General features: G+C 50.5%; 1 protein-coding gene across 4 annotated transcripts in view; it reads right to left on the bottom strand.

Moving 5' to 3' along the window:
* The window catches only part of Itpkb (inositol-trisphosphate 3-kinase B), a 96,429-nt gene that overhangs the window by 17,549 nt on the left and 53,296 nt on the right, over positions 1-25,584 (bottom strand). Inside the window, exon 1 of one of the 4 annotated variants that reach the window (XM_076548086.1) lies at positions 18,105-18,203. The exons of the other annotated variants lie outside the window; for them this stretch is intronic. Within the exon in view, the coding sequence (XP_076404201.1) occupies positions 18,105-18,188 (84 nt within the window). The 5' untranslated portion in view covers positions 18,189-18,203. Of the gene's footprint in view, positions 1-18,104; positions 18,204-25,584 lie in introns of those variants that run through there. 4 annotated transcript variants of the gene reach the window in all.

Raw genomic sequence — 25,584 nt, 5'->3', positions numbered from 1 at the left:
GCCATTGAGCCTTGGAGTGGGAAGGACCCTCTATTCTTCCAGGTCCTACTGCCCTAGGATGGACAAGTGGAGACCTCAGTGTCCCCATCTGGGTACCCCTGTGGTCCCTTGGAGTCCCTGGTGATACAGACCTCTCTCCTACCACGTGCTTTGCCCTGCACATGGCCAAGTCCAGGCAAGCCAGAGGCTCCACTTTGCCTTGACTTCCGATTCTCTCTGTTTGTTTTATTTTTTCCTCCGAGACACAGTGTGCTGGCAATAATCTACCAGGCACTTCCAAAGGGCCGGAGGGCAAGTGGGGTGGCCGTGAGATGAGCCAACGTGTGACCGATCATTTATGGATCCCCACCCCCAGGCCCACAGGGCTAGACCCAGACCACATAGTCAGAGCTCAGGAGCCCAGTGTCTCCATGCTGCTGTTGTCTAGAGCAGTGGTTCTCAGCCTTCCTGACGCCGCAACCCTTTAATGCAGCTCCTCGTGCTGTGGTGACCCCCAACCATGAAGTTATTTCATAACTGAAATTTTGCTACTGTTATGAATCATAATATAAATATCTGATATGCAGGATGGTCTTAGGCAACTCCTCTGAAAGGGTCTTTGACCCTCCCCCTAGGGGTCATGACCTACAGATTGAGAACCACTGGTCTAGAGGCTCTATGACACTGGATCCCCAAATGACTGACATCACCTGGGGGGGGCATATTTTCTGGGCCCACAAAATCCATTCCATAAGGAGGTGAGACTCTTTGGGAAAGCACCTTCCCACCTGACCTGTTCTTGCTAGCTTCTTTCCCTCCAGTAGGTCTCTTTTCATGTCAATAGTTTAATAACTCGGCTTTTATTTTTAGACACCTTTAAAGGAAAATTATTTCCCCTGCTCCCCCCTTTTTAGGGTAAAAGAGATGAGGGGGAAATATCTACAATATCACCACACCTTGACTCTCCTAAAATCCTGCCAGGCTAATGCTCAACCACGCATGCGTGAGGGTACGTGTGCGCACGCAGGGAAATCACGTGTTCAGGGTCTGTGGCGTTGCTAGGTTCGGGGCTGGCATCAATGGAGCCTCACAGCACTGACACAGTTGTTTCCATTTTGCTCAGGGGCATCAGGGCTTCCAGCTCTTTGCCATTTAATTCTGAAGGTTTTGTTTCAGCCAACAGGATGCCCGGGCCCCCCTTGTCTCTCTCCTGGTTATAAAACAGCCTCCCATAGACAGCGAGCACTTTGTCACTTTGTCACAAGACTGACCTTTCAGATGGGGGAGGCCTGGAGAGACCTGCCCTCCCCTCCCTCCGCGTCTGAGGCTCTTCCCAGAAAGTCCTGGCTGACGCGCGCTTGGGGAAGGCACATTTGACAAAGTGGACGGGGAAGGGTTCACTCTGTGTTGGACCGTCTGCTCCGCTCTTGCAGAAGTCACAGACAAACGCATTGAGTTTCTCCATGTTTGGGAAAAATGCCATTTTCCTCCCTTCTCTTTCTTTCGGGCTTTCCAGAAAAGCAGTTAGGGTTTCCCTAGTGATCGGTGTCCTTCCGCCCTCTCTGGGGAAAAGCCTGGTGCTTCTCCCAGGCCTCGTGGCCAACTTTGTTCATTGTGATCTCCTGGCAGAGGCCCCGGGAGGGTGGTGGGGTGCAGGCCTAGATGGTGGGGTGCAGGCCCAGGCAGGTAGGGTACTCAATGCCCCTTCCCGGAGCCGACTTAGAAACCGCGCTGAAAAGGCCGGTGGGCTGTGAGAGGACGAGGGTTTGAGAAAGCAAGCCGCGGGCGTTGGGGAGGCAGGTGGCTCCGGCGACAAATAAGTCTGCGCTGGAGACCGACCGCCTCCGCCTTTAACAAACAATACTTTCAAACCAAGCGAAGCAGCCTTTGCACTGCCTGCCCACCCTGCCCAGATCTTGCACTGCCCCACAAGGGGGCAGCTTGGCGCCGTTTTCAGAACCTTTCTGTCTCTACAGACAACAGGCACAGGGTGGGAACCACCCAGAGAGCTGAGGTGAGCCCGGGGGAAGGCTGAGCATGCCTTATGTGAAATCTCTGGGATGACCTTTTTTTCAGGTCTTAAGAGGACGTGCACATACATCATGCTGTAACTTGAAGATGGGACCCAAGTCTAAACATGCACCTCCTTTTGTTTCGTGCACACCCCATGCTCATAGCCCGAAGGTGACCTTACACAACATTTTTAGTGCACCTGTATTTGGAGTGTGACCTAGGCATACAATTTCCCGGGCGTTGTGCCCCTGTGGATGTTTAGGAACATTCCAGAACTTGGAACATTTGGGATTAGAGATACTCATCCTGTATCTCCTTCAGAATCTCTTGCTGGCCTGGGACAGGGAACAATGCTGGTTAGCCTTCACTTGCGTCAATCCCCGGCTGCTGCAGGCGTGGAAGGCATCACTTGGCTGAGGGGCAGCCACTTGGTCAGGGTACTCCTGGCAGCGCGTTCGGGCCAGAGGTAGGAAGCATGTGTGTAGCTGGCTCTCCAGCAGGCCCCTCCTACTCAGTTGCCTTTTTCTGTTGCAACTCAAGGTTGAGTTTCTAGACCAAAGGCAGCAACCAGAGCATTGCCTGGGATGTTCCACCAGCCTCCCTCCCGCCTTCCCTATCATCCAGAACCCTGGGAAAAGGCCCTGGACACAGCTGGCAAAGGGCAGGCCTACCCCGAGGAGTGCCGTCATGGCTCCCTACCCACCCACAGAGGGAGAGGGTCCCACTGTAGAGACAGGACCACTGTGGATACTCCCCTACAGTTACACCCCCATTCTCCTGCATGCCTGAAACCCTGCAGGGCATGCCATCCTCCGGTCTCCAACCTGTCTCTCTCCAGGTTGCACAGCCCCCTTATCTAAAATGCTTGAGACCGGGAAGGTTTTGGATTTCGGGCTATTTTCTTCCCTTCCCATCCCGCTCTGGGACTCGGGGATGTCTTCCCTGGCAGCCATCACGTGCATGCAGGACACTAGGGACAGCGGCAGAGAGAGCTCCCACTAGAGACCATGCTTCAGGTCACTCCCAGAGCCCGACTTTTCCCGATCGACCGCCAAGCGAGCCTGCGATCCTTGCAAACCCATCTGTGTTGTTGCCACCCAAGAACCGAGGTCCCCTCCATGTTCCCGGGCCTCCTCGACAGGCGGGCCCGGCAATTGCTGTCTCTGGTGTGAAGGTCACCACTTGTCTTTTTCCCTCCTCCTCCTCCTCCCAGGACTAAAAATAATGGCAGTGAGGAGGAGGAGGAGGCAGCAGATGGGGAAATGCCTGACCACACAGAGCCTGGGCCTGCACCAGGAGCTGGCTCCTCGGCCTCTCTAAAGGCTGCATCGGGGCTGAGAGGGAAGTGACAATTGTCGGAACCTGGGAGTGGCCGCCAGGAAGAGCCAGGGGGGCTCAGTCCTCTCCCGGACACTTCCTCACGGAAAAAGGCAGAGGACGTTCAGCTTTCGTCTGGGAAAGGGAGCCAGGCACCGTGGCTGTCCCCACAGCCCTCCCCAGCCCCCTCCCTCTCTGTCTCCCCAGAGATTTTATTTTTACTTTGGTAAATGCAAAAAAACAAGGCTCAGCTACGGAGGGTGGAAATTTACTGAGGGCCCTGGCTGCGCCGAGTACCCTGCAGTCTTAGGGGTTGATCTCTCGGCCAAGAAGGGTGAGTGGGGTGCACTCCTAACACACCTCCTAAGGAGAATTTCACAGGCGTAGGGGCCAGAGCGATCAATTCTTCCTTTTCTGCCTAAGGCTCCGAAAAGGTAGGGCAGAGCCGCAAAACAATAATAACCAGCTCAGGTGCGTTAAGGGCCTTTGCAGGCAGATGCAGCCATGAGTATCTGAATGTATGCTAAGGTTATCTCAACTTGTTATGGAGGTGCTCTCATGATCCCATTTCACAGATGTGAACACTGAGACAAAGAGATTAGTCCATTTGCCCAAGGTTCTAGAGATGGTATGCGACAAGCCAAGCCTGTGGAGAGTCCCAGGTCTGCATCATTCTGCTGGCTGCCTCCTTTGTCATTTGTAACATGTAACTTTATAGCCAGATGAACTTGGGCTCAGCTCCTGTTAGTCCTAAGCTGATGGTCCTGGGCAAGTCTCCAGACCTTTCTGAGCTTCAGTTTTCTCCATCTCTGCAAAGTGGAAATACCACTTGGGCTATACCCATCAGCCAACAATAGAACAACTTTGTTCTCAAAGTTAAAATAGAACTTTGCCTGTGTGGGGCCTGCTACGGACAGGAACACTCAGCCTCTGGAAAGTTCTGTTTGCTCTCTGAGCTCCCAACAGCACAGGCCTGCAGGAGATGAAACCCAGGCAAGGCAGCTCAAGGCTGGCTCGGCAGGTGTTGGCAGCCAGGCCTGCCGTCCTTCTCATCCACCCCGCTACCAGGCCCACCTTTCCAGGAAGGCAGAGGGAGGTGGGAGGGAAAGCCTCCCTGCCAGAGGAATGGCTTCGCCCTAGACACCTAAGCCACGTCTGCCCACGCGCAAGTATTCACAGGGTATTTAGATCCAGGAGCCGGGCAGAGAGGCCACAAGCGGGCAGTCCAGTCCCATCTCAAGCCAGGGCCCCCCCGGGCTGCTCTGGTCACCTATGCTGTTCCTGACGCAAAAGGCCACGCGGCGGGACACACGTTCTCGGGGTGGCCACATGTGCCTGCACACGGACTGCTGCATCCTGGCTGGAAGATGACATTTAGAGAGCCAGGCATCTGGAAGGAGGCGCGCCACAGAAGGCGGAAGGAGCTCAAATGTCACCTTTGCTCCCCTTTCACAAGCAGCCCGCAGAAGGAAATCTCATTCTGACCCACGGCCTCTGCAGCACTCCCGCACCACCCAGAGACGGAGACCTCCTTCGGGTTACAATTGCAGAAGCCCAAAGACACAGGTGGACGTGCAGAAGGGACGGGAATTCTAAGTCAAAGGCTGAGCGCTGGGAACTCCCACCTAAGGAATTTCTAACAAGGAAACTTTTGAGGAAGGGCTTACAGGCGGATCACGAAGCTATATTTAGAAAATTATTTCCAAGCAAGACACACTGAAGCAATTCATATTTCTGAGAGATAGCGCCGAGGTGCCTGTGGCTGAGGACACCCTGTAACGTAGCGCAGACTCGCTGAGAACCAGAAATCCCCCGGCTGCCTTCCGAAGACACTTCGGCAGCCTGTCCTGGACAGGCAGAAGCTGATTTGCAGCTCCCAACTGGGCCGTGAGTCACCCAGTTTCCCTCTCCTGACTGGCTGTTCCCGGTCTCAGTTCAGCAGCCATGCTTCTTTCTGTTCACGTGTAGACTGCTGCAGGCACAGGAAATGGGTTACCAAAGGCACACCAGTGAACCCCCAAGCATGAGCCAGATGCGTCACCCTCAGAACATGAGGCCCGGGTCATCCTGACGTCTATGAGGATGTGTGACTTTCATAAACAGTCTGACTCACGGCTGTTCCTCCTGCAGCTGTCAACTTGGGGCCCTGCTGGTGGCAGTGGGTGCCTACTTGCCCCCCCCCCCCCCCCCCGTGGTGTGAGGATCCCGCAGGGACATCTCAGAGATACCATAACTTGCCTCACTCTTTCAGAGGAGCAAACAGGGACGTGTTCTGTCTGTGTTAGAGTCGGACGTAACTGGGGATCAGGGCTCAAAGCGTTACCCTGGCGGCCTGTTGGCCTGCTGAAGTAAGGAGGAGGTGTCCCACTCAGTCGAGCAGGGACACCCACAGTCTTTCCATCACTTTCCCCCTTAGGCTACAGGCTTTTAACATTTGTTTGTTGAGATACCGTGAGGCATCTCAAGACCATTACACGGACAGGGAACAAAACCGATAAGTACAGCAGCAATGTCCGTATGTGTCTCTACATTTTTCTATCCAAAGGACCTTTGCACGCAAGAGTCCCCTTCTGACTGCTTAGCTTATAGAAGGTTCCTGGTTCTCTCAGATTGGGGACTGAAACACTGAGGGGTGTGAGCGAGTCATTAGAAACATCTGGAATGCCAGAGGACAAGAAATGATAGCGGATCTGAGAATCCCCCTGGTCAAGGATCTCAATCCAAAGACCTCTCTGTTCTTTGCAGACTGGGTGTAGCCCCGAGTCAGGACTGAAAGGCACGTTGCCTTTGAGGGTCTAGGAAGAGAGGGTTGCCCTTGCCAGCGTGTACCTGCTGCCTTTCCAGGCAGTGTGCTTGTCCGGGTGTGTGTGTGTGCGCGTGTGTCCGTGTCCGTGTGTGTGTGTGTGTGTGTGTGTGTGTGTGTGCCACAGCTTATGAACTTTAGTCTGGATGGAGGCTGAGAATGGCACAGGGATGAACACAGTGTCCCAGGACGTCCATCCTCTCTCAGTGACCAGAGCCCTGTCTGGTAAGCTGGGCCCCCTCAAGGTCTCTGGGGAGAGCCCATATTTAGGAACTGTAGCATCTCTTCTAGGGAACAGACCAGCTGGTTGATTTATTCCTCTTAACTTTTGATGTTATTATTAGGCACATCTGTCTCCGAGTGAAGTCACCAAGGAAAAACCCAAGCAGAGGAAAATATTTTCAAGTAGTAGGTCACTTCAATTTTCGGAAAAGGAAGCAAGTGGATAAACTAACTGCCAGAGGATTCCAGAATTCAGGATGACCGAAGAGGAAAATGGAAAGCATGTGTTCTGGGAACAGGGGCGCACGGGTGGGGGGGGGCAGCTGAACTATATGCACAACTGCTTCCGCTTCCCTCTCCCTAATATGAAGGCCGGCCAGCCAGCTAGCCACTCTCCGGGAGAAGATCCTATTAGTGACGATTGACCAGGCGATATGAGACAGAGCTTCCTCACTAGTGGCCATCAGACTTAACCTTGTTCAGCTATAATTTTCCCTTTTTCCTAAATTAGTTGCCAAAATTTGAAAATCACATTTCGTATGAAAGTCCAACGCCCTCTTGGACACACCGAGTCTGCAGTCCTGGCAGCCTGGGACCGAAGAGTGGCCGCTTGGGATGAGGTCCTAGTTTTAACCTGTCAATCACCAGCCTGGTCCCCGGCAGCATCTGTGTTAAGAGACAGCCGAACATGAACGCCCCAAAGAAAGCACAAAGCCCCAGACCTCAAACATGGCCATGGGCTCTTTATCCATCTGCAAACAGATGAAAATGATGGACCACGTGTGGCTCTCGTTCCGTAGGGAGGATGAGGAAGGGAGAGCCAAAGAAGGGTGGGAGGAACTGAGAACGTGTCGTGAGCTGGGTGACACGTGGCCACATGGGTACAGAGAGTAAGACACATACAGAGCCAGGGAGGGGACAGGGGAAGAAACACACCAGAGAGGGCAGAAAGTAGTTTTGGAACTTGCCAAGTACACCTAGTGCCCGGGTTAGGTACTCAGTGCCACTGCTTTCCCGGGCCTGGGGCCATGACACCAGATCCCACTCATTCTGTGTGCATCTATATCTCACATGAAGCCCAGCCTCGCCAAACCCTCACAGAGACCAAGCTCTGTCTGGGGACTCTCCAGGGTTCCTACCCTCCATGCCCCCTCTCCCTACAAAACTGATCTATTTGTGTTTGCCTGCTGGGCCTGGGCATGGAGATTAAGACACTAGCCTGCCTGCTGGCAATCACCCGCCTCACCTAGAGGACAATGATTTATCGTTTAAATGATGCTTCTCATCTCCCCCTCTTTGCACTTTCCCAGGCCCTGTCCATTCTCCACTGTGCCCCCTGAATGGCTCTTCCTTTGCAGGATTATTCCTCCATGCCTCACACAGTCCACATCCTTTTTTTCTGCTTGCTTAGAGGTCTGGTTATATTCTGAGTATCACTCCCTACAGCATCCATTCCTGAGGGCAGGACCCCAGACCTTAGTAGCACACTTTCTTCCCAGAGCTGGGAGCTAATGATACATGTTGAACTAAGTAGCCGTGGGCCTCCCGAGCCCTCGCTCCTGGCTGAGGAGGCGAAAGGAAATCTCACTCAGTTTCTACAGCCATGACTGAAAATGTCTGGCTGGATGCAAACTGAGATTTCTGGACCAGAAAGATGCCTCCTGCACTCCTGGGAGCCAAGAACAAGAGGAAGAGATTCCAACTCCACTCTACTCCATCTGCATCTCCAGTCATGTGGCATGAGATGGCTCCATGGGCGTAGAGATTGAGACACCAGCCTAGCCCCTAGGGACGGCGGTGGACAAAAGCCCAGGATTAATCTGGAAGTCCCAAGCCCCATCAGACCATCTGCATTTTCTGACCTCGGTGCTGTCCCTGGCTGCAGACATCAAGGCTGGGACTACTTTCTCCCACAGACCCAGGCCAGGGCAGGCCAGGGCCAGGCAAGTGAGAAAGGGAGATTCTCCACCAAGCTCTGCCGGCTGGAAGACGAACATCAGGGCAGGCAGAGCTAGACAGAAAGGCATCCCAGGCTAGGCAGGGGCTTATTCCTAGAGACACAGCTCCACAGCAGGACCTGTGTGGACACTTGTCCCCCACGCCAGCTACTCTTAGCCTGCACTACCTTCCTCTATGAGGTTTTAGAAAGATCCATGCCAAGTGAGAATAAGCTGATCCTACCAGGCTTTCTCCACGTCCAGCCAGCCCCTTTCTGGCAGTGACAGCCTTGCTACCTCCCTTCTGTCCCGGGAGTCCAGTGGCCCTGGTTTGTCATCTCCCTTCGGTTCGCTCTTGTTTTATCCAGCATGGCCAATACCATCTCCACTATGGGTGCCCTGCTGTGTTCTGGCTTCAGGCTTAAGCCCAGGGAGTATGAAGCCGAGAGCAGTTAAGCATGGGCCTCGTAACCCAAACAGCAGAGGATGCCAAGCAGCTTTATAAAGGAAGGCACTGTCACAGGCTACCGATAAGGGAGGCATTACTTTCGGAGGAAGGGGGAATAAGTGAAGGAAGTTCCCGGGAAAGATGGCATTTCTGCTGTATCTTTAAGAGCCGTGGAAGGAAAGCAGAAGATGGGTCAGAGGGAAGGATGAAGGGAGGTGAGTTTCAGGCTTGCAGAAAGCATGAGCAAAAGCGGAGAAACAGAAGAGCACACACAGAACCACAAACAGTGCAGTGCCACGGGACAGAGAGGGTTAAACCGCAGGGACTGTAAAAGGCAGAATTCAACAGCTTCCAACCCACATCCCAGCCTTTGGTCCAACTCTCAAACACTGTGTCAGGCTTAACTTTTTTTCTTCCCAACACCAGGGATCAAACCTAGTGCAGTGTGACACATATCTACAACTGAGCTCTACACCCCTAACCCCAGACTTTTAATAACACACACAAGCATCAAATACACACAGAGATGCCTCTCGTCTCTCCTAAGTATCATGTTCTCCATGGACGCTCATTCAGAGGACTCTGGTTATAAAGCCAGCCCCAGACTTACATAGAGGGAACTCCCCATGTTTCATGAGAGACTTTCTAGCATTCTCCATCAGCTGAGTGCACTGTGAGCCAGCTTGTCCCCAGACCCTGCGTGACTGCATGTTCCTGAGCTTAGTGCCCAGTCTGTAAGTCTGGAAGCACAGTTGTTGTAAAGGCATGGGCACAGAGCCCCATTGCCTCCATCCGGCCACTTGAGGGGAATGGTCTTGATTTGTGTTTAAAGCGTGGTCTTGGTGGTTAGGGACATGTCTGAGTGGGTAAAGTGTTTGCGATGCAGGCATGAGATCCTGGGTTTGGATCTCTGGGCCCCATGTAAAAGTCAGGGGCAGAAGCACGTGCTGAGGGACATCAGTGGACACCCAGAGCTCAGCGGTCAGTCCGTCCAGCCAAACAGCATGCCCCAGATTCACTGAGATCCTGTCTCAAAGCCAATGGAGAAGACACCCCAACTTCAGCTTCTTGCTTCCACCCCCGCACACACTGGCACATACCCCACATCCACAGGCACACAGCGCAAACAAAAATCACGTCAATATCCTGATGAACTCAGGATAAGGAAGGTACTCCAGTTTTTGGAATTCACCATGATAGGATTTTTGTGACTTTAGGCTAAGCTTTTCTCATCTTATCAGGCATCTGTTGCTTCAAGTGAAAAAAAAAAAAGTTCTGAAATGACCATGAATAAAAAAGTGCTATTGACTAACTGGGAGAAAAGCAAGATCAACAGTCTACAAAGAATATCCATTTTTGTGAAATCTGATAAATTTACAGAAGTCTCAGAAACAAAAACTATAGTGTTCCTTTTGTTACTGCTACAAACCAATATGTAAGTAAGTATCCAAAGTAAGGATAATGTAATTAGCAAGTGTTTAATCCATTAATAACTCTGCCTTTTAAAAATGTGCATGATCATATACATAAAATTCACTAGCAGAAGCTTCATTTTCTGTAATCCTTTCCTCTTACAATTTATTCATTCTTTAATTGCTGAAGATAATTTTTGTCATAACAGAGATAAGGAATTTCTGGGTGCTTTTTATTGTTGTTGTTTTTTGAGACAGGGTTTCTGTGTATAGTCCTAGCTGTCCTGGAACTTGCTCTGTAGACCAGGCTGGCCTCGAACTCACAGAGATCTACCTGCCTCTGCCTCCTGAGTGCTGGGATTAAAGGTGTGCGCCACCACTGCCCAGCTATGTTGTTCTTTTTTAATCTGCCTCTGGAACCAGATAGGCTAGAAACACGGCTGGCCACTTCTGACGAGAAAGTTAGGGAAAGAGGCAAGTCATCTGGAATAGCTAAGCAAAAATCATCCAAGGCCCCGTCACCATGCCAAGGAACTTGGACTACTGTCTGTAAGTGACACAGAAAATGGCCAAGAACTCTGACTACTTTTTCCCCAAGATTTATTTTATGTATATGAGTGCTCTGTTGACTTTGTACCAGAAGAGGGCATCAAATCCCACTATAGATGGTTGTGAGCCACCATGTGGTTGCTGGGAATTGAACTCAGGACCTTTGGAAGAGCAGGCAGTGCTCTGAACCTTTTGAGCCATCTCTCAGCCCCAAATTCTGACTATTTAAAATGTGAAACTGCCCACGTGTCAAAAGGAAAAGTCAAATAAGTTGGAGAAAAACTTGTATAAAACACATTATGATTGAAGGCAACAGATTTTGAATATAAAGGACTCAAACAAAACTGTAGGGTGCTAACAGACAACCTAGCAACATATGTATAATCTAACACACACACACACACACACACACACACACACACACACACACACACGTACACACACATATAATGAAAACAATATACTGTCTGTCTATCAAATCATGAAAAGGTTAAAAAATAATAAAGATGAACTCTGCGAACAAGACTGTAGGGGAACACAGGCTGACACACTGTTGAGATGTGCTCCCAAAATGCATGTGATCTTCTGGAAAAAACAGACCAGGAATAAGTTTCTAGGGCTCTAAAAATGTCTCAACCTTTCATTCACTTATTTTTACCTCTGGAAATCTACTTAAGGAAACACTCTAAAATATGGAAAAAGTTACAAGCACAAAAATGTTAATGAAGCCATTGTTTCTAGTAACAATAGTATTGAAAATAACCCAGCATCCAACAATGGAGGAATGACTAAATAACTGTGGGGTACATCCGCACAGGATTTAATTGATCACTGACCTAATTGATCATTTGGTCCTCAACTATAAAGACTAAAAAGCTACATGAAAGTTCTTCCTATAATATTAACCTGGTGGGAGGCAGGAAGGAGGTTAAGCCATAAAAATGTGCATAATTTGTTTCTTTTTGCAGCGTTGGCATTCACATCTAGGGTCTTAGTTATGTTAGAGGCATGCTCTACCACTGAACTACATGCCCCCCTCCCAAAGGGACCTACTTTAAAAGGCCGCAAAGAAACACAGCCATTGGTCAGAGTAGTTATGGTGAGTACACATTTCTGCTCTGTGATCTTACACTGACCCCAATAAACTCTGACTCTTTGCTCTGATTTCTATTTCTTACATTCTATTGTACTACATGCAAATAAGCTGTCAGTCTTCCTCATACCATTCCTGAGTAAGATGGAATATAAACCGACAGATTAATAAGCAACAGAAGCCAGGTATGGCGACATGGTAAGTTGAGGGCAGCATTGAGGTCTAGACAATGAGTTGCAGGCCAGCCAGGGTGCCATAGTGAGACCCTGCCTCAAATCATCATCACCATCAACAGAGTCTGTGTTCATTTTTGATGGCAGCATTACAATGACACACTTTATTTTTATTCATGTGCATGATGTTTTTCCTGTGTGTATGTATGCACACTGTGTGCATTCCCGGTGCTCTTGGAAGTCAGAAGGTACTCGGTCCCTTGGAACTGGAGTTACATATGGTTATGAGCTGTCATGTTGGTGCTGAGAACTGGGCCTGGGCCCTCAGCAAAAACAGAAAGTGCTCTTAACCAGTAAGGCATCTCTCTGCCCCTACTTTCTTTTAATTTATTTGAAGTTTCTAAACAGTTAAATTTTTTTACAATTAAATATATATGTATATATGTATGTTTACACACACACACACACACACACACACACACACACACACACACACACACACAAGCTTACCCAGTTCTTTCATGTCTCTTCCTGTGTCTAGTCTGAGAACACGGTCCCCTCCAACAAGGCCCTTCCTCTGAGAGACACACAGGATTTCCTTTCCCTCTGTCTTGGTCCCACAAGGTCAAGACTAACCCTGTTCCCTGCCTAGGATGACGGTTCTGTGAGAACTCCAGGGAAATGCAGAAGCCTAGGGACATTAATGAGGGGCCAATTTGATGGCAGATGGATATAATAGTTTTTTTGGGGGGGCTTCCTAGTATTAAAAACTGAGGCAGGAGGATAGAGAAATGGCTGGGCAGTTAAGAGCGCTTGTTGCTCTTGCAGAGAACTTGGGTTCAGTTCCCAGCACCCACATGGAGACTCACACCATCTGTAACTCCAGTTCCGGGGACTCTAATGCTCCCTTTCCACCTCTGAGGGCGCCAGACACACAGACATTGTGCACAGACATACACGCAGGCAAAACCCTCATAGACATTAAAAAATAAATCTTAAAAAAACAAACAAACAAACAAACAAACAAAACCCCAAATCAGCGAGAACAGCAGTGGAGATGACACCTATTGAGGAGTGGTGAAACATCCACAAAGAGCAGATGAACCCACTGGCAGCGGGGACCATGATCTCACACATGCTACAGATATGATGCCTCATAACAGCCCTCAACACAAGTCATTGCTAACAGATTCGTTCATTTACTGCTGAAAAAAAAAAATACTTCGAGTGTGCTAATGTTCTAGGTGTGGGGCACAGCAAAGTCTCTACCCTGAAGCAGCTTCCGTTCTAGGTGGAAAGAGATAAATATTGCGCCAGGTGGTGGCGAGCGAGCGTCCTGAAGATTGCTGAAGGCAGGTGTGGGGACAGGGTTGGCCAGAGGGCAGAGGGGGAGGTTTTCTGCAGGGATCGTGGGGCTGAGCTACGCCTGGGTCGAAGGGAAGAGAAGACATTGTAGGCAAAGGCAGTGGGTATGAGCAGAGGTCCTGAAGCTGGGCATGCTGGGACAGTGTGTGGAGAGTGGAACAAATGGAACCAGGGCGGTCCCTACAGAGATTTTCAGGGTTTTCTGGCCTCGAACTCACAGAGATCCGCCTGGCTCTGCCTCCCGAGTGCTGGAATTAAAGGCGTGCGCCACCACCGCCCTGCCAGGCTATTCTTAGGATGTGGGTTTTATACAGGGTGGGAAACCTCCATACATTTTAAGCAAGGGGTGTTCTAAACTGCACTGGTTTTTGTAGGGTGGACCTGGGAAAAGCAGATGAGAAAGGGTGAAGGTAACAAAGCTCAAATCTGAGGGGGCTGTAATTGTCCAAGAGAGAGGGGAATATATACACATACATATACTACACACGCACATATACATGCACATATACATACACATACACATATGCATATACACATACACACACATATTTTTTGAGACCTCCCTTTCTCCACTTTAAGCTAAGAATGTCTTTCAGTGAGCGTGAAGGGCCACAGCTCCTTTGAAGTTCCACTCCAACCAGGAGGTACATATGGTCTCTATTGAGACAAGGTTCCTGCCATCAGCAGGGCAAAGGACATACCTCTTTGCACTAGAAATAAGAGTCAATGGCATGGCGGCACCATACCAGGTGCACAGGGTTGAGTCTGGGTCTTGCCTTAGGAGAGAGGACCTTGATGATGGGTCCCAGGCTCACCTGGCTGGTGTGACAACCTCATCATTTCCTGACAGTAGCTCCCAGGACAGCTGTGATCTTGAGCAGATCTGGAGGGCCTAGATGGAGAGGACCTGTACTTGGCTTCTGTACCCCAATTCTAGTCATTAGAAACAAAATTTAAAAAAAAAAAAAAAAACCTGCCACACGGAGAATTGTGGCCCTTCAAAGCCATCATCCTGTTAGCATGTTTTACATTGTATCAAGCACACAATGACATTCTTCTGCCGAGTCCAGTTTAAAACAGATGAACTGGACCATGGTTCAAAAGTTCTATCCTGCTTAGGAGTGGAGACGATTTAAAGAGAGTTAGTACAAGGAACCTGTTGGGCTAAAGACAACCACAGCAACCAGGTAGCGGCACCAAAAACTAGCCTAGCCAAGCACTAACCTGTGGTCAAAGTGATACTGAGAAACTATACAATGTTGAGAAATTTCTGAGGAAAAGTGGACTTGTACACAATTATTTGTGTTCTCACCTATAATGAGATCTTTGGAAATTCTGTAGATGTATGGAAGCCTCTGGATACAGAATAGAGTGTATGAAACAGGCACAGCATCGATGCATTCTGAAGACAGAACAGCATCAACATAAAATACACACTTACATGGGAGAATGATGCAGGATCAGACACAGTGTCTTTCGGTGATGGTGAATATTGACTATCAACTAAACCGAAGAGACAAACCTCTGGGCGTGTCTATGAGGAAGCTCATAAATTGGGGTAACTGAAGTGAGAAGACCCATCCCAAATGTGGGGAGTACACCACACCATGGGCTGGGTTCCATATTGAATAAAAAGAAGGACAGATGAGCACTAGCATTCATCTCCCTGTGCTTTGTGACTGTGGCTGCAAGGTGACCAACTGTCGCCCTCTCCGGCTGCCATGACCTCCCCACCCCTGAACTGTGAGCCAAAGAAAACCTTCTCTTGCTTAAGCTGCTTTCGTGAGGCATTTTGCCACACCAATGAGAAAGGAGATAATCCACTGCTAGCATCCACTATCAGGATAGATGCATGCTGTAGGACAGATATCGTACGTAGTGTGTGCATGCATCTATAGTATAGGTGTACATACTATCGAGCTGATCTACATCTTCACACACACACACACACACACACACACACACACACACACACACACACACACACACACTATTTACAATTCTTGGCCTTTCTGCTTTATTATCTACCCATACAGAGTAGGAAGCATGATGAGCATAGATGTCTCTGTCTGAATGTCTTGCAAAGGTCTCTGACAGCAGAGAGCTATAGGAAACTCCCACCTATTCCTCAGAGAGATCTTGGCCGACGAGGCCTCTTGCCCCTCATGGTCATTGTTCTACTGAACAGTGAATAAAGGTTAAGCAAAAACACAAAGGGTGTCTTGACGTGTTTCCTCTTTTTTGGCTCAGTGACAGCATGTTTGGGGGCTGGGCTGGGGATGCTTGATAGCCAAACATGGCCCCAGCTCCTTCATTTTCCACTTGATTCCAGCTGTCCAGGGGTGATTAGCTTCACCCCACAGCTGTTTTCAGGGGACAGCATCCCTCAGGCTTGAAGGCTCTAAGAAACGAGGGTGGGTTTCAGAGAGGCTCTCATCGTCCCGCACCAGCAAGCGACTTTGAAAGCAGGGATGTGTTTTTCAAATATCTAAACCTAACTTGACTCCTTCCGTCTCTCAGCCGCCCTCTCCTGGCATCCCACCTCCTTGCCATGCTTCCTTGTCTCCTTTTGCTCAGCACCGGCCCACTGAGTGCGGCTCTGCTCCCATTCCGCCTTCAGAGCAGCCACTGTAGTGTCTGTTCCGGTTCGCTCCTGACGGTGCTGCGCCAGGCCTGTGACCTTCCTACTTACCCACATGCACGAGGCTGCAGTGTCCCTCAATAGCTAAGGACTCTGTGTCACCACTGTGGCGACTCCCGCTTGTCCCCCGCTCTAAAGAGCAGAGGACAAGGCAGCTCAGGAGAACTGCATTTGGGGTTTGCTGTCTCCAAGGCCACGGATGGCGACTGTCAAAAGTCTATGCCAGGAGGAAGGAGCCTTGTCCTTTAGAGAACCTGATAAGTATATGCTTAATGACACAAGCTTAAAAAAAAAAGGAAGCCAGCCGGGGAGCTCTCTGCGGCAGCTCATGCTCCGCCCACCCCCTGGGTGCCGAGGAGGAAGTGGCCGCTGTAACCCCAAGGGGAAATACTTGCTTGACACAGGAAAATGGAACGCTTAGCACTTTCCATCAGCAGCCTGAGAGCAGCAGCCACACCTGGAAAGACTTGCACCAGAGCTCCCCCCCCCCCCAGTCACCTCCACCCCAGGCACGGACTGGATTACGGACACACACAGCTTCACTTCTTTTTTCCCCCCTCTTTCAGAAACACTTCAGCTCTGGGAGAGCTGTGACTTCCCTTACCATGGGCAAGGAATGGTCAGGAGCCTCTGGGGCACCGTGGGGAGGAGGAAGGGAGGAGGCTGGGTGGTGTCCTTGAGGGAACACTGAACAAGAGGTAGGTAAGCTGAGCTCCAGCGCCTGCCTGGCCGTCCCCAAACCACGGGACTCTGGGAGAACTCGTGGCTCTCGGCACCCGCTTCCTCTGTACCGAGGGGAATCATCACTGGTGGGCTTATTATACGTTCATGCTGCTGTGAGACTCATACAGGGCGGCAAACAGATGGAGCTCTTGGAGCCTATACCTACTGGGTGTCAGCTCTCACACCTTAAAATCTGTCCAAGTCCTGACGTGGCTCCCAAACTCTTCCCCTCAGCTCCTCGCCACTCCAGCCTCAGTCACCCCCGAGCCCCATCTGCTGTGGTACCCACAACTTCTGCAGAGTTTTGCTAGAGCATCCTCCTGTGTCAAGACGGAACGGCAAGTCCAGTGTCAGAGGTGGGAGGGGCCCCAGCGCTCCACTCCCACAGTCTCTGCATCCAAAGGCAGCCTGCATCCTCAACGACTAATTTGCCTGCTCGAAGGGTCAGAGTGGCCCCAATTTTCCATGTAGTAAAATGAACATCTGGTGTGGTGCCTTATGCAGAGAGCCTTCTAACTCAGAATTCCCTGCGGGGTGATCCCGACGGTTAAAGCAATCCAGAAAGCGTAATCTCAGACACCCCATCCTACCTCATTTCCCTTTAGCACTGTACAGGCTAGGCCTGGCACAGCGGGCCAGCCATCTTGGTTTCAATATTACTTGAAAATTCTAAGGAAACAAAGAGTGGCAGTTTGTATAAACCACTACGCACAGGACCTGATACTCACAGGATGCTTCTCAGTTCTTTTAATACAATGGTTCAAAGGGATCTTAGGTCTGGGCCACCACCCTCTTGCTTCAGTTGGAGGTGGGGCACTATGGCCCTCCCCACATGCTCCCCCTGCTTGGTGACCTCGAGAAACAGCTCACCCTTCGGACAACCTTGGCTTCCTCATCTGCAAAAGAGAGGTAACAGACAAGCCCTGCCCGGTCCCAGGTTATGATGGTAACAGAGCGGGAAAACAGATGTGAAAGTACTTTACAGACCACAAGACACACTCCAAGTTCAAGTCACCAAGATCTAGAAAATCGTCTTGAGAAGAGTCCAGAAACCTGGGAGTATTTTATTCTGATTTGTTAAGGGATTTATAACATACCTTGACTTAAAAGGAATTTGGGGTGCTGGGCGTAACGGCGCGCATCTGTAATCTTGACATTCAGAAGGCTGATACAGGAAGATGGTGGATAGAGGCCAACTTGGTCTACAGTGAGACTCCATCTCAAAAAAAGCCAAAGGGGGAGGGGTGGAGAAGCCAGTGTAGGTACCTAGAAGTGTCCTCGATTTCTAAACCAGCACCTCCAAGCAAGGCACATAAATAGCCTGTTGATTCAGGCAGCCTTAAGCTTAACGTGAAGACAGAACTCTTTCCCTTGTCTCTTCTCACTTATTTGTGGTTTTGAGCCCTGAAAAGAACATGGACAACCTTACCATGCTGCCTTTTAGTGGAGAATTAAAGGTCGTCTCCCAGAGTCCTCTTCCCACCCCGGCAACTGGCTCTGTAGTCAGCAACATGCCCAGTCCAGCTGGGTGCTGGGGTGGAAGCCTAGAGCTATGTCAAATGTTGTTTAGCCAAGATCGTAAGGACAAAGACATCCCCATCAACCTTCCCTCTGATGGCGTGGCCCCCCAGGAAGGAGACAGAAAGGGTTTCCAGGACACACAAAGACTTATTCTGCTCACAAGGGTATTTACCAGCCCAGCCTACTAGACTGTGCCAGGCAGGATTGGCGTGAAAGAGCAGAGTTGGGACAGCTCGGCTTCAGCTCCTGGCAGATGCGCCCTCCTCTATTATTAGCAACCCAGGCAAGATGCCATCGGCTTGGGGACACCCCTTTGTGTCAAGGGGGAAGGAGGCAGGAGGAGGAGGAGGAGCATGTGCGGGAGAAAGAGGCAGGTGGAACTGCCTGAGGCTTCCTCTAGAGAAAAGAGATCAGGGCACGGTTTCCAGCAGCCTTTCCCCTCAGCTTGCTAACCTCAGACACACCTAAACTTCAAAGTTCACCCTGCATGTGGCTCGAGGTGTACCCCTGCACAGCTAGGCCCAGCTCAGTCACCCGAGCGAGGCCTCTGGGTGTGGAACCGCAGCAGCAAGGCTAGAGAGGCCTAGAGAAACAGAGTGAGGAGAAAATTGGAGAAGCCCTCGCTTCCTCCCCCCTCCCTCCTTCTGTGACCAAGATGCAATTTACTGTAGCCCTGGACTGCAGCCCCAATGCGCTTACACTCCCTCCAAAGGATGGCTGCCATTGACATAGTCCTGTGCCATGCATCACTTTCATTCCCGTGAAAAGTAGGGGGACATCCTTGTGTTACAGGTGAGAAGCAATGGAGAGCCCAAGTAATTTGTCCAAGGGAAGAGCGTGGCATATGCTGATTCAGTGGATCAGGATGAAAGGCAGAGGACGGCCACCTCCTACACATACACACACACACACACACACACACACACACACACACACACCTGCTGTAACAGATATGCAATCTATGAGACACTATGCAACACCTTTTTTTTTAACATAACACCTTTTATATAAAAATGAAGGAGTTCGTTTTTTATAAAATAATAAAAAATAGTATTTATTATTGTTTTTTGTTTGTTTGTTTGTTTGAGACAGGGTTTCTCCATGTAACAACTCTGACTATCCTGGAACTTGCTCTGTAGACCAGGCTGACCTCGAACTCACAGAGATCCACCTGCCTCTGCCTCCAGAGTGCTGGGATTAAAGGCATGTGCCACCACTGCCTGACTAAATTTTTTTTTAATGCCAAATGCCATTTATTAAAGAAGGGAGGAGGTCTTAAATACAGGTTTACAGCACAATGGGAGAACCCCGGAGGGCAGAAGTTCGCTATTGATGTTTTACAAGAAGAAGGAATTCTTTAAAAAAAAAAAAATATTGCTGGTCAGTAGTAGAGTCTAGATTTAGGAAGATTTGTTCAACTCCAGAACATGCCCCCTGGTCACACATCTTATGGTATGAAAAGATTCTGCAAAGGAACCAACAAGTAAGTGACATTATTCACTAGCCAGGAGAGAGTGGCCCAGGGAAAGTCAAATAAGATTCCACAGAAGTCAGCTACCAGGAACGGGTGACCGTGGGGAAGAGAATCAAATTTGTTGCAGAGGGCTGCAGACCTCTCACAGCATGCTGCCCAACCCAGGGCAAGGGCTGAGTCCCAGCAGGAAGTGGAGTAGCCCAAAGCAGAGGAAAGGCTAGGGACTGGTCTCTACACTACAGCGTCTTATTCATTCTGACCATGCCTTTCCTAGTCCTGTGCAACTCCAAACCAACCTGTGTGTGTTCCCCATGGTTTCTACATCTGTAACATGAGCTTGGGACATTGACAATTAATAGTGTCTAGCAGTCAATGATACCGAAATGTTCATCATCATTATTATTATTATCATGACCAATCTTGGTCTGGGAGACAAAGAGTGGATTCAATACGTGGTAGGTGGTGGTGTGTTGGCGGCCAAGCCAAGGACTGATGCATGCTAGGCAAGCATTCTACCACTGAGACCCACCCCCCAGCCCCAGCTCCACTTACTTAGACTTTTGTTGTTGTTATTTGGGTATTATGTTTTTGAAACCGGCTCACCCTGTAGCCCAGGCTAGCCCAAAACTTACTCGGTAGCACAGACAATCCTTCTGCTTCAGCATCCCGAGTGTTGGGTTTACAGACACGAGGCACCAGCCTAGCTCCATTCTAGGGCTTCGGTGAGGCCGGTGCACAGGAGACTCATTCTAAGCCCTTCTGTTACCCAGAAGGTGGTTTCCTGTGTGTAGAGTGAGGCCTCCCCAGAAGCACCCGCAGGCGTCAATCAATACACTCTCAGCCAGGCTGCAGGGAGAGGGGTATCACAGGGGCCTAGCCCTAGGCAAGCATTGCTTCCAGGTTAAGCCTGCGTGGGAAAGGCTGCCTGTGGGAGTCCCCAGCCACTTTCTCCAGAGATTGCTGCCTTGGTCCCTTTCCAAAGCGGTGATTACTCCTCTCAACATCTTATCTTTATGTTGTTTGCTCCAGGGGTGACCTCTCCATTTGTGGAAATTAAAATGTCCGCAAACTCCCAAGAAGACTATCTCTTTCCCCGTGTGCCAGCCGTCTCCTGTGCGCCTCCTGCCCTTTGCTGCCTTTGAGCTCCTTCAAGTCTGGTGGCTTGTGCTCCTGGAGTTTGCAGCGGAGCTAACCTGGTCTCACAGTGTCCTGGACCTGACAACTCTAAAATACGTCCGTTCTCAGCCTCCACGCAGAACCGGGCAAGATTACAGATTCACCACACAAAAGCAAAGACGCGGAGGGTCTCTGAGATCCCGTGGTTGGGATGATTTGTGAGGAATAACCTTAATGTTCTATGTCTCCTTTCAATTGGTGGGGTTTTTTTTGGGGGGGGGGATAAGAGATGGACATATTTCTTTATCAGATTAACTCAAGACTATACTCAAAACTGCATTGGAATAGTAATAAAAGCAATGCTTAGGGGAAAAGTCTAACAAGCAAACTATGAGGGGTTTTTATTTCATTTTCTGAATTAATCCACAACAAACACGAATGTTTAAAAAAAAAAACAGGAGCTAAAGGTTACTGTTTTAAATTGCATTTCACAGGGAAGAGCCAAGAAAGTGTCCGACTTCTGAAAGCCTCTTTTTACCAGTGTTCAAGGCCTCATTCTCAGCCAGAGAGAAAAATATGAGAAGGATCCTGAGAACGCCGTGCAGGGAAGAAGAGGGGGACGCCTCTGTGGCCTCTTAACTGATGTCTACGCCTTGGACCTGTTCACAGAGGCCATCACCCCCAGAGTCGGCAGAGCCCTCAGGCCGCTAGGGACCGCTCCAGGGTGGCACATCCCATCCACACCGAGGGCGGGAGCTGAGAGCCCAGGGTGTCCAGGACGTGGCTCCACCCTGCCTTTCCATGATGACGCCGCGCTCCGCGGGAAGGGCCAAGTGCGTGAGGGGCGGGGCAGAAGGCGGGGCCAGCACCAGGAAAGAAGGGACCAGAGCCGACTAAGGGGTGGGCAGGAAGGAGGGAGGGCATCGCCGAGGAGGGAGGGGCAGAGCAGAGTGAGCTGGAGGCCCGAGTTCCTAAGACCCTGAAATAGCGCTGGGCTTCCTGAAACCAGTCTGCCTTCCTGAAAGGCAGCACCGAGTCTCACTCGTTTTGGAGGGAGAGGTGGGAGGTAGGAATGTCTGTGGCCACGAAGTAGAAGGAACAGAAATCCCTTTTAAGAACCGGAGAGTGACTGCTGAACAGTCGCGGGACTTTAGGAGAGCGATGGCTCCACAGAACAGAGAGGAAGGAATAAAGAGGACCCACCTTTCCCAGCAAGGGCAGGCACACAGAAATAGACGGCTGTCACAAAAATTTGTCACGAGTCGGGACTCAGTTTAGTTGAAGCCAAAGCCAAGTCCAGACTGTGGAACTGAGCCTACGTACTTCTGCGGTCCCAGACACAATTTAAAGCGACTTCGTCCACCGGGAGAATCTGTCTGCCCCCTTGCCTCGAAGGCTCTAGATACAGCAGAGCCTGTCCCTGGGGTCAGGCAAGTGAAAAAGTTCAATGTGAATGCAAGACATCTCCACCCCCCCTCACCCCCAACAGGGTGCTCAGGCCTTGTGAATAATGGGTGCAGCTGTATTCTTTCATAGTGCCAAAAAAGTCCCCAGATAACCAAGTGGTCAGCCTCTGAGGTCAACTCCCGGCCTGCCAGATCCTTGAGAACTGATGAAATCTCCACCCACACCGTGCGCACGTTTATCTGAGGGGCTTTGTTGAGCTCGCCCCCCCTCATCATGTCAATTTCTCAGAAAACCGTACGGGGCACCCAGCCCACAGGCACCGCAGCAGGCTCCTGGAGGACCCCACCGTCCCTTTGTCTTAGCCTGGGAATGATGCTCCCACCTGACTCCGCCTTCTACCCTAAGAAGCGGTACCTCATTACTTGCACATCAGCCAACTAGTCGTCTACTATAGACATTACCATCCTTCAAAAGGTTCAAAGAAGAAAGAGAAAGGAATTGATTCTTCGGGTACCTACTCCATACCTGTCATTACACAAGAGAGCTTCCATCCATTTCCCGAGCTGGGAAGTCTAGAAAATCTACTACAACCACACCCCCAAATCTAGCCCAGGCTAGCCAGATGCTGGGCTGCTTTCTGCAACTGCCTATAGCCTATAGAAAAACACCTGCATCAAGGTAAAAGATTTGATTCCAATATTAAATATAAACAAAGAAAAAACCAGTTTACATATTTTTGCATGGTATGGATTGGGGAGTTGGGCTTTTCTCCTTTTCCATCTACCACATTTACACCCCTCGGCCTGAGCGCTGAAAGTGAGCAATGCAGCTCCATTTGCCGGTCATTTTAGCGATCTGAAGCACATAATTCGCAACTCTCGGGCAGTGGTCCCATCTCCATAAATGCATGCTAGCAGGGCACGGTAACATGCACCTAATCTTAGCATTCAGGAGATGGAGGCAGCTCAGGATTATCCTCGGCTACACACCTAGTTTGAGGCCAGGCTGCCCCACTGCCTTGAAGCCCTCCGGACACAGCAGAGCCTGTCCCTGGGGCTTCAGGAGATTGTCTCCAAAAGAGATACATGTCTGTATTCAAGAGTCCATCCTAGACACCCATGCTAGGACTCTATGTTGCGTATAGAATGAATGATGCTCGTAAATGAAAAGTCAGATGCAGGGTTCTCTGGACACAGTGGGCTGAAAAATACCTCAGCTCCCTTAGGGACCCCAGGTAGCGCCCATGTCCATGAGCAAGCCCCGATGAGTCTGGCGGAGAGGTGGTTCCTAACCTCGGCCTCACATCAGCATCACCTGGGACTTGTTGCTGTGCCCCTCTCCCAGGGTTTCTGACCCAACTAAGCAGCTTAGGAGTGAAATCTGGCAGAGATTCAGTAAAGCCTCCAACGTTTTTCCAAAATGCAGCTCAGACGGGATCCATCTGGCTAGTGTTTAATCGAAGTGCTCCAGGAGGGCTAGGAAAGCGTGCGGATCAGTCAGGGAGCAGGTCTGGCTCTTGGAAACAGGGACAACTCAAAGACACTTGTGTGCACTCCCTGTGAAGCATATCACGGCAAGGCCAGGGCAGGGTTGGGAACCACGCGGACAGAAATTTGTATCTGAGCCCCAGCACTTCCTGCCCTCTGCAGTGTGCCTTGGGCCAAGCCACCTAATTACTGTGAGCTTTAGTTATGTCATGTGTACGGTGGGCATGGCAGTAATAATAATACTTCCAGTGCAGGGCAGAAGGAGAATTAGCTGTAGCAGTCTTTACGTTGTTAGCAAACCAGTTGACCATGGAATTCAATGCGTTTACTATGTAGAGATGCCGTAGGCGGACCACCCCCTTCGGAGGGACCCCTTTATAAAGCCCAACGACTCCCTTGGGAGCAGTTGTGAAAACTAAAAGCCGAGTGGGAAGTAGGCCGGGCAGCACCCAAGCGTCCAAGACGCCTCTCACTTTTGTTCCCCCACCTCAGGTCACTTGTAAATTCCGCCTCAGGAGAGGGTGTGTATTTACAAGGCCAGCCTGATGGTGTCTGACCTCACTGCCACCTCCCACAGTAGGTGGCTGACACATTATGCTATCGCAAACAGTTCTGCAGAAGACAGGTCTGTCCGCCCCGGTCCTCCCGCCCACCTTCTTCCCCCCACCCTACTGTGGGACTCTGAGGGAAGCCAGGCCCCAGGGGAGCAGCTAGCCCTGACAGCTGTCAGGTGTTCCTTAGACACTGCAAAGCTGGCTGGAAGAAGAGACAGACACTGGGACTCGGACAGGTAGGTAGGTGAGGCAGAGGGGAGGGGGAAGGAGTCCCGAGCCTGCAGCCGGCCTCTCCTCACCTCTCCACTCCCCGTTAATGTCTACAGCTCCGAGGAAGCGCGTTTACAGACGTTATTTCCCTCAGTGCTCAGAACAGCCCAATAAAGTGGCGACGGCAAGGGATTCAAACCAGTCCACTTCACTAAGGAAACAGTAAAAGCTCAAGGGGGCCACAGACTCATCGGGCGGAACTGGGATTTGAACCCACGTCCGTGTAACAAGAACCCATTTGCTCCACCCTACTATGCACCTTGCCCGTGACTTCAGAGGCCCCTCTGGCAGCTGTGTGGCGAATCATCTGAAATGGGGGGTGGGGGATGCACATGGCGGGGCGTGGTTGGAGGGTATGTGGGTATGGAACTAATCCAAGCTCTAGCTGGCTTAGAGTCCCAGTTCTAAAGCCGAGTTGGGCAACACGTCACACCCGCATTCCTTTCTCCATCTGAGAAAATGCCAAGGCCACCTGCCCAAGGACAGGATGAAGGAGGACCAAGCAGTCATAAAAATCAAGCACCGAGCATCTTTACAACATCTATGTTCCCAACATAGCCTTCATCTCCCTGAACTCCTTTGTTTTAGAAGGAAGTCAGAAGAGGGCGTCAGACCCCCTGGGACTGGAGTTATAGGTGGTTGTGAGTCTCCAAGTGGGCGCTGAGAACTGAATGTGGGTCCTCCAAGAGAGAAACAAATGCTCCTGCCCGCTGTGACTCATTTTGCCAAACCCTTTCCAGCCAGCCTGCCTGAGGCTCCCAGGAGGGAAATACTGGTCTATCTATAAGCCGCAGCAGGCTAGCAGGCTCTACAGACTGGCCTACATTCCTGCTCAAAAAGCTCCCTTCCCTCCGAGTGGGGGAGGGGGATCACCTACAGCTGCAGTACGTTACAGACGTGCCCTGGGATCTAAAACCCGCGTGGGAGGCAGAGCCCCTTCCACAGCGGAGGACATGAGGAGAATGAGCCCATGGGGAAAAGCAGCCACATCACGGGGTCTCAGGTCTGACTCTTTGGAAATGAGATCCTGGCCAATGGTTTCATTTGTTTTCCAAGAGATGTCGAGAGTCCTCTCGACAA

The sequence above is a fragment of the Peromyscus maniculatus genome, chromosome 11 (assembly GCF_049852395.1).
Source record: "Peromyscus maniculatus bairdii isolate BWxNUB_F1_BW_parent chromosome 11, HU_Pman_BW_mat_3.1, whole genome shotgun sequence".
Taxonomy (NCBI): Eukaryota; Metazoa; Chordata; class Mammalia; order Rodentia; family Cricetidae; genus Peromyscus; species Peromyscus maniculatus.
The sequence above is the reverse complement of the archived record's forward strand: the minus strand, read 5'-3'. Positions and strand labels throughout refer to the sequence as shown.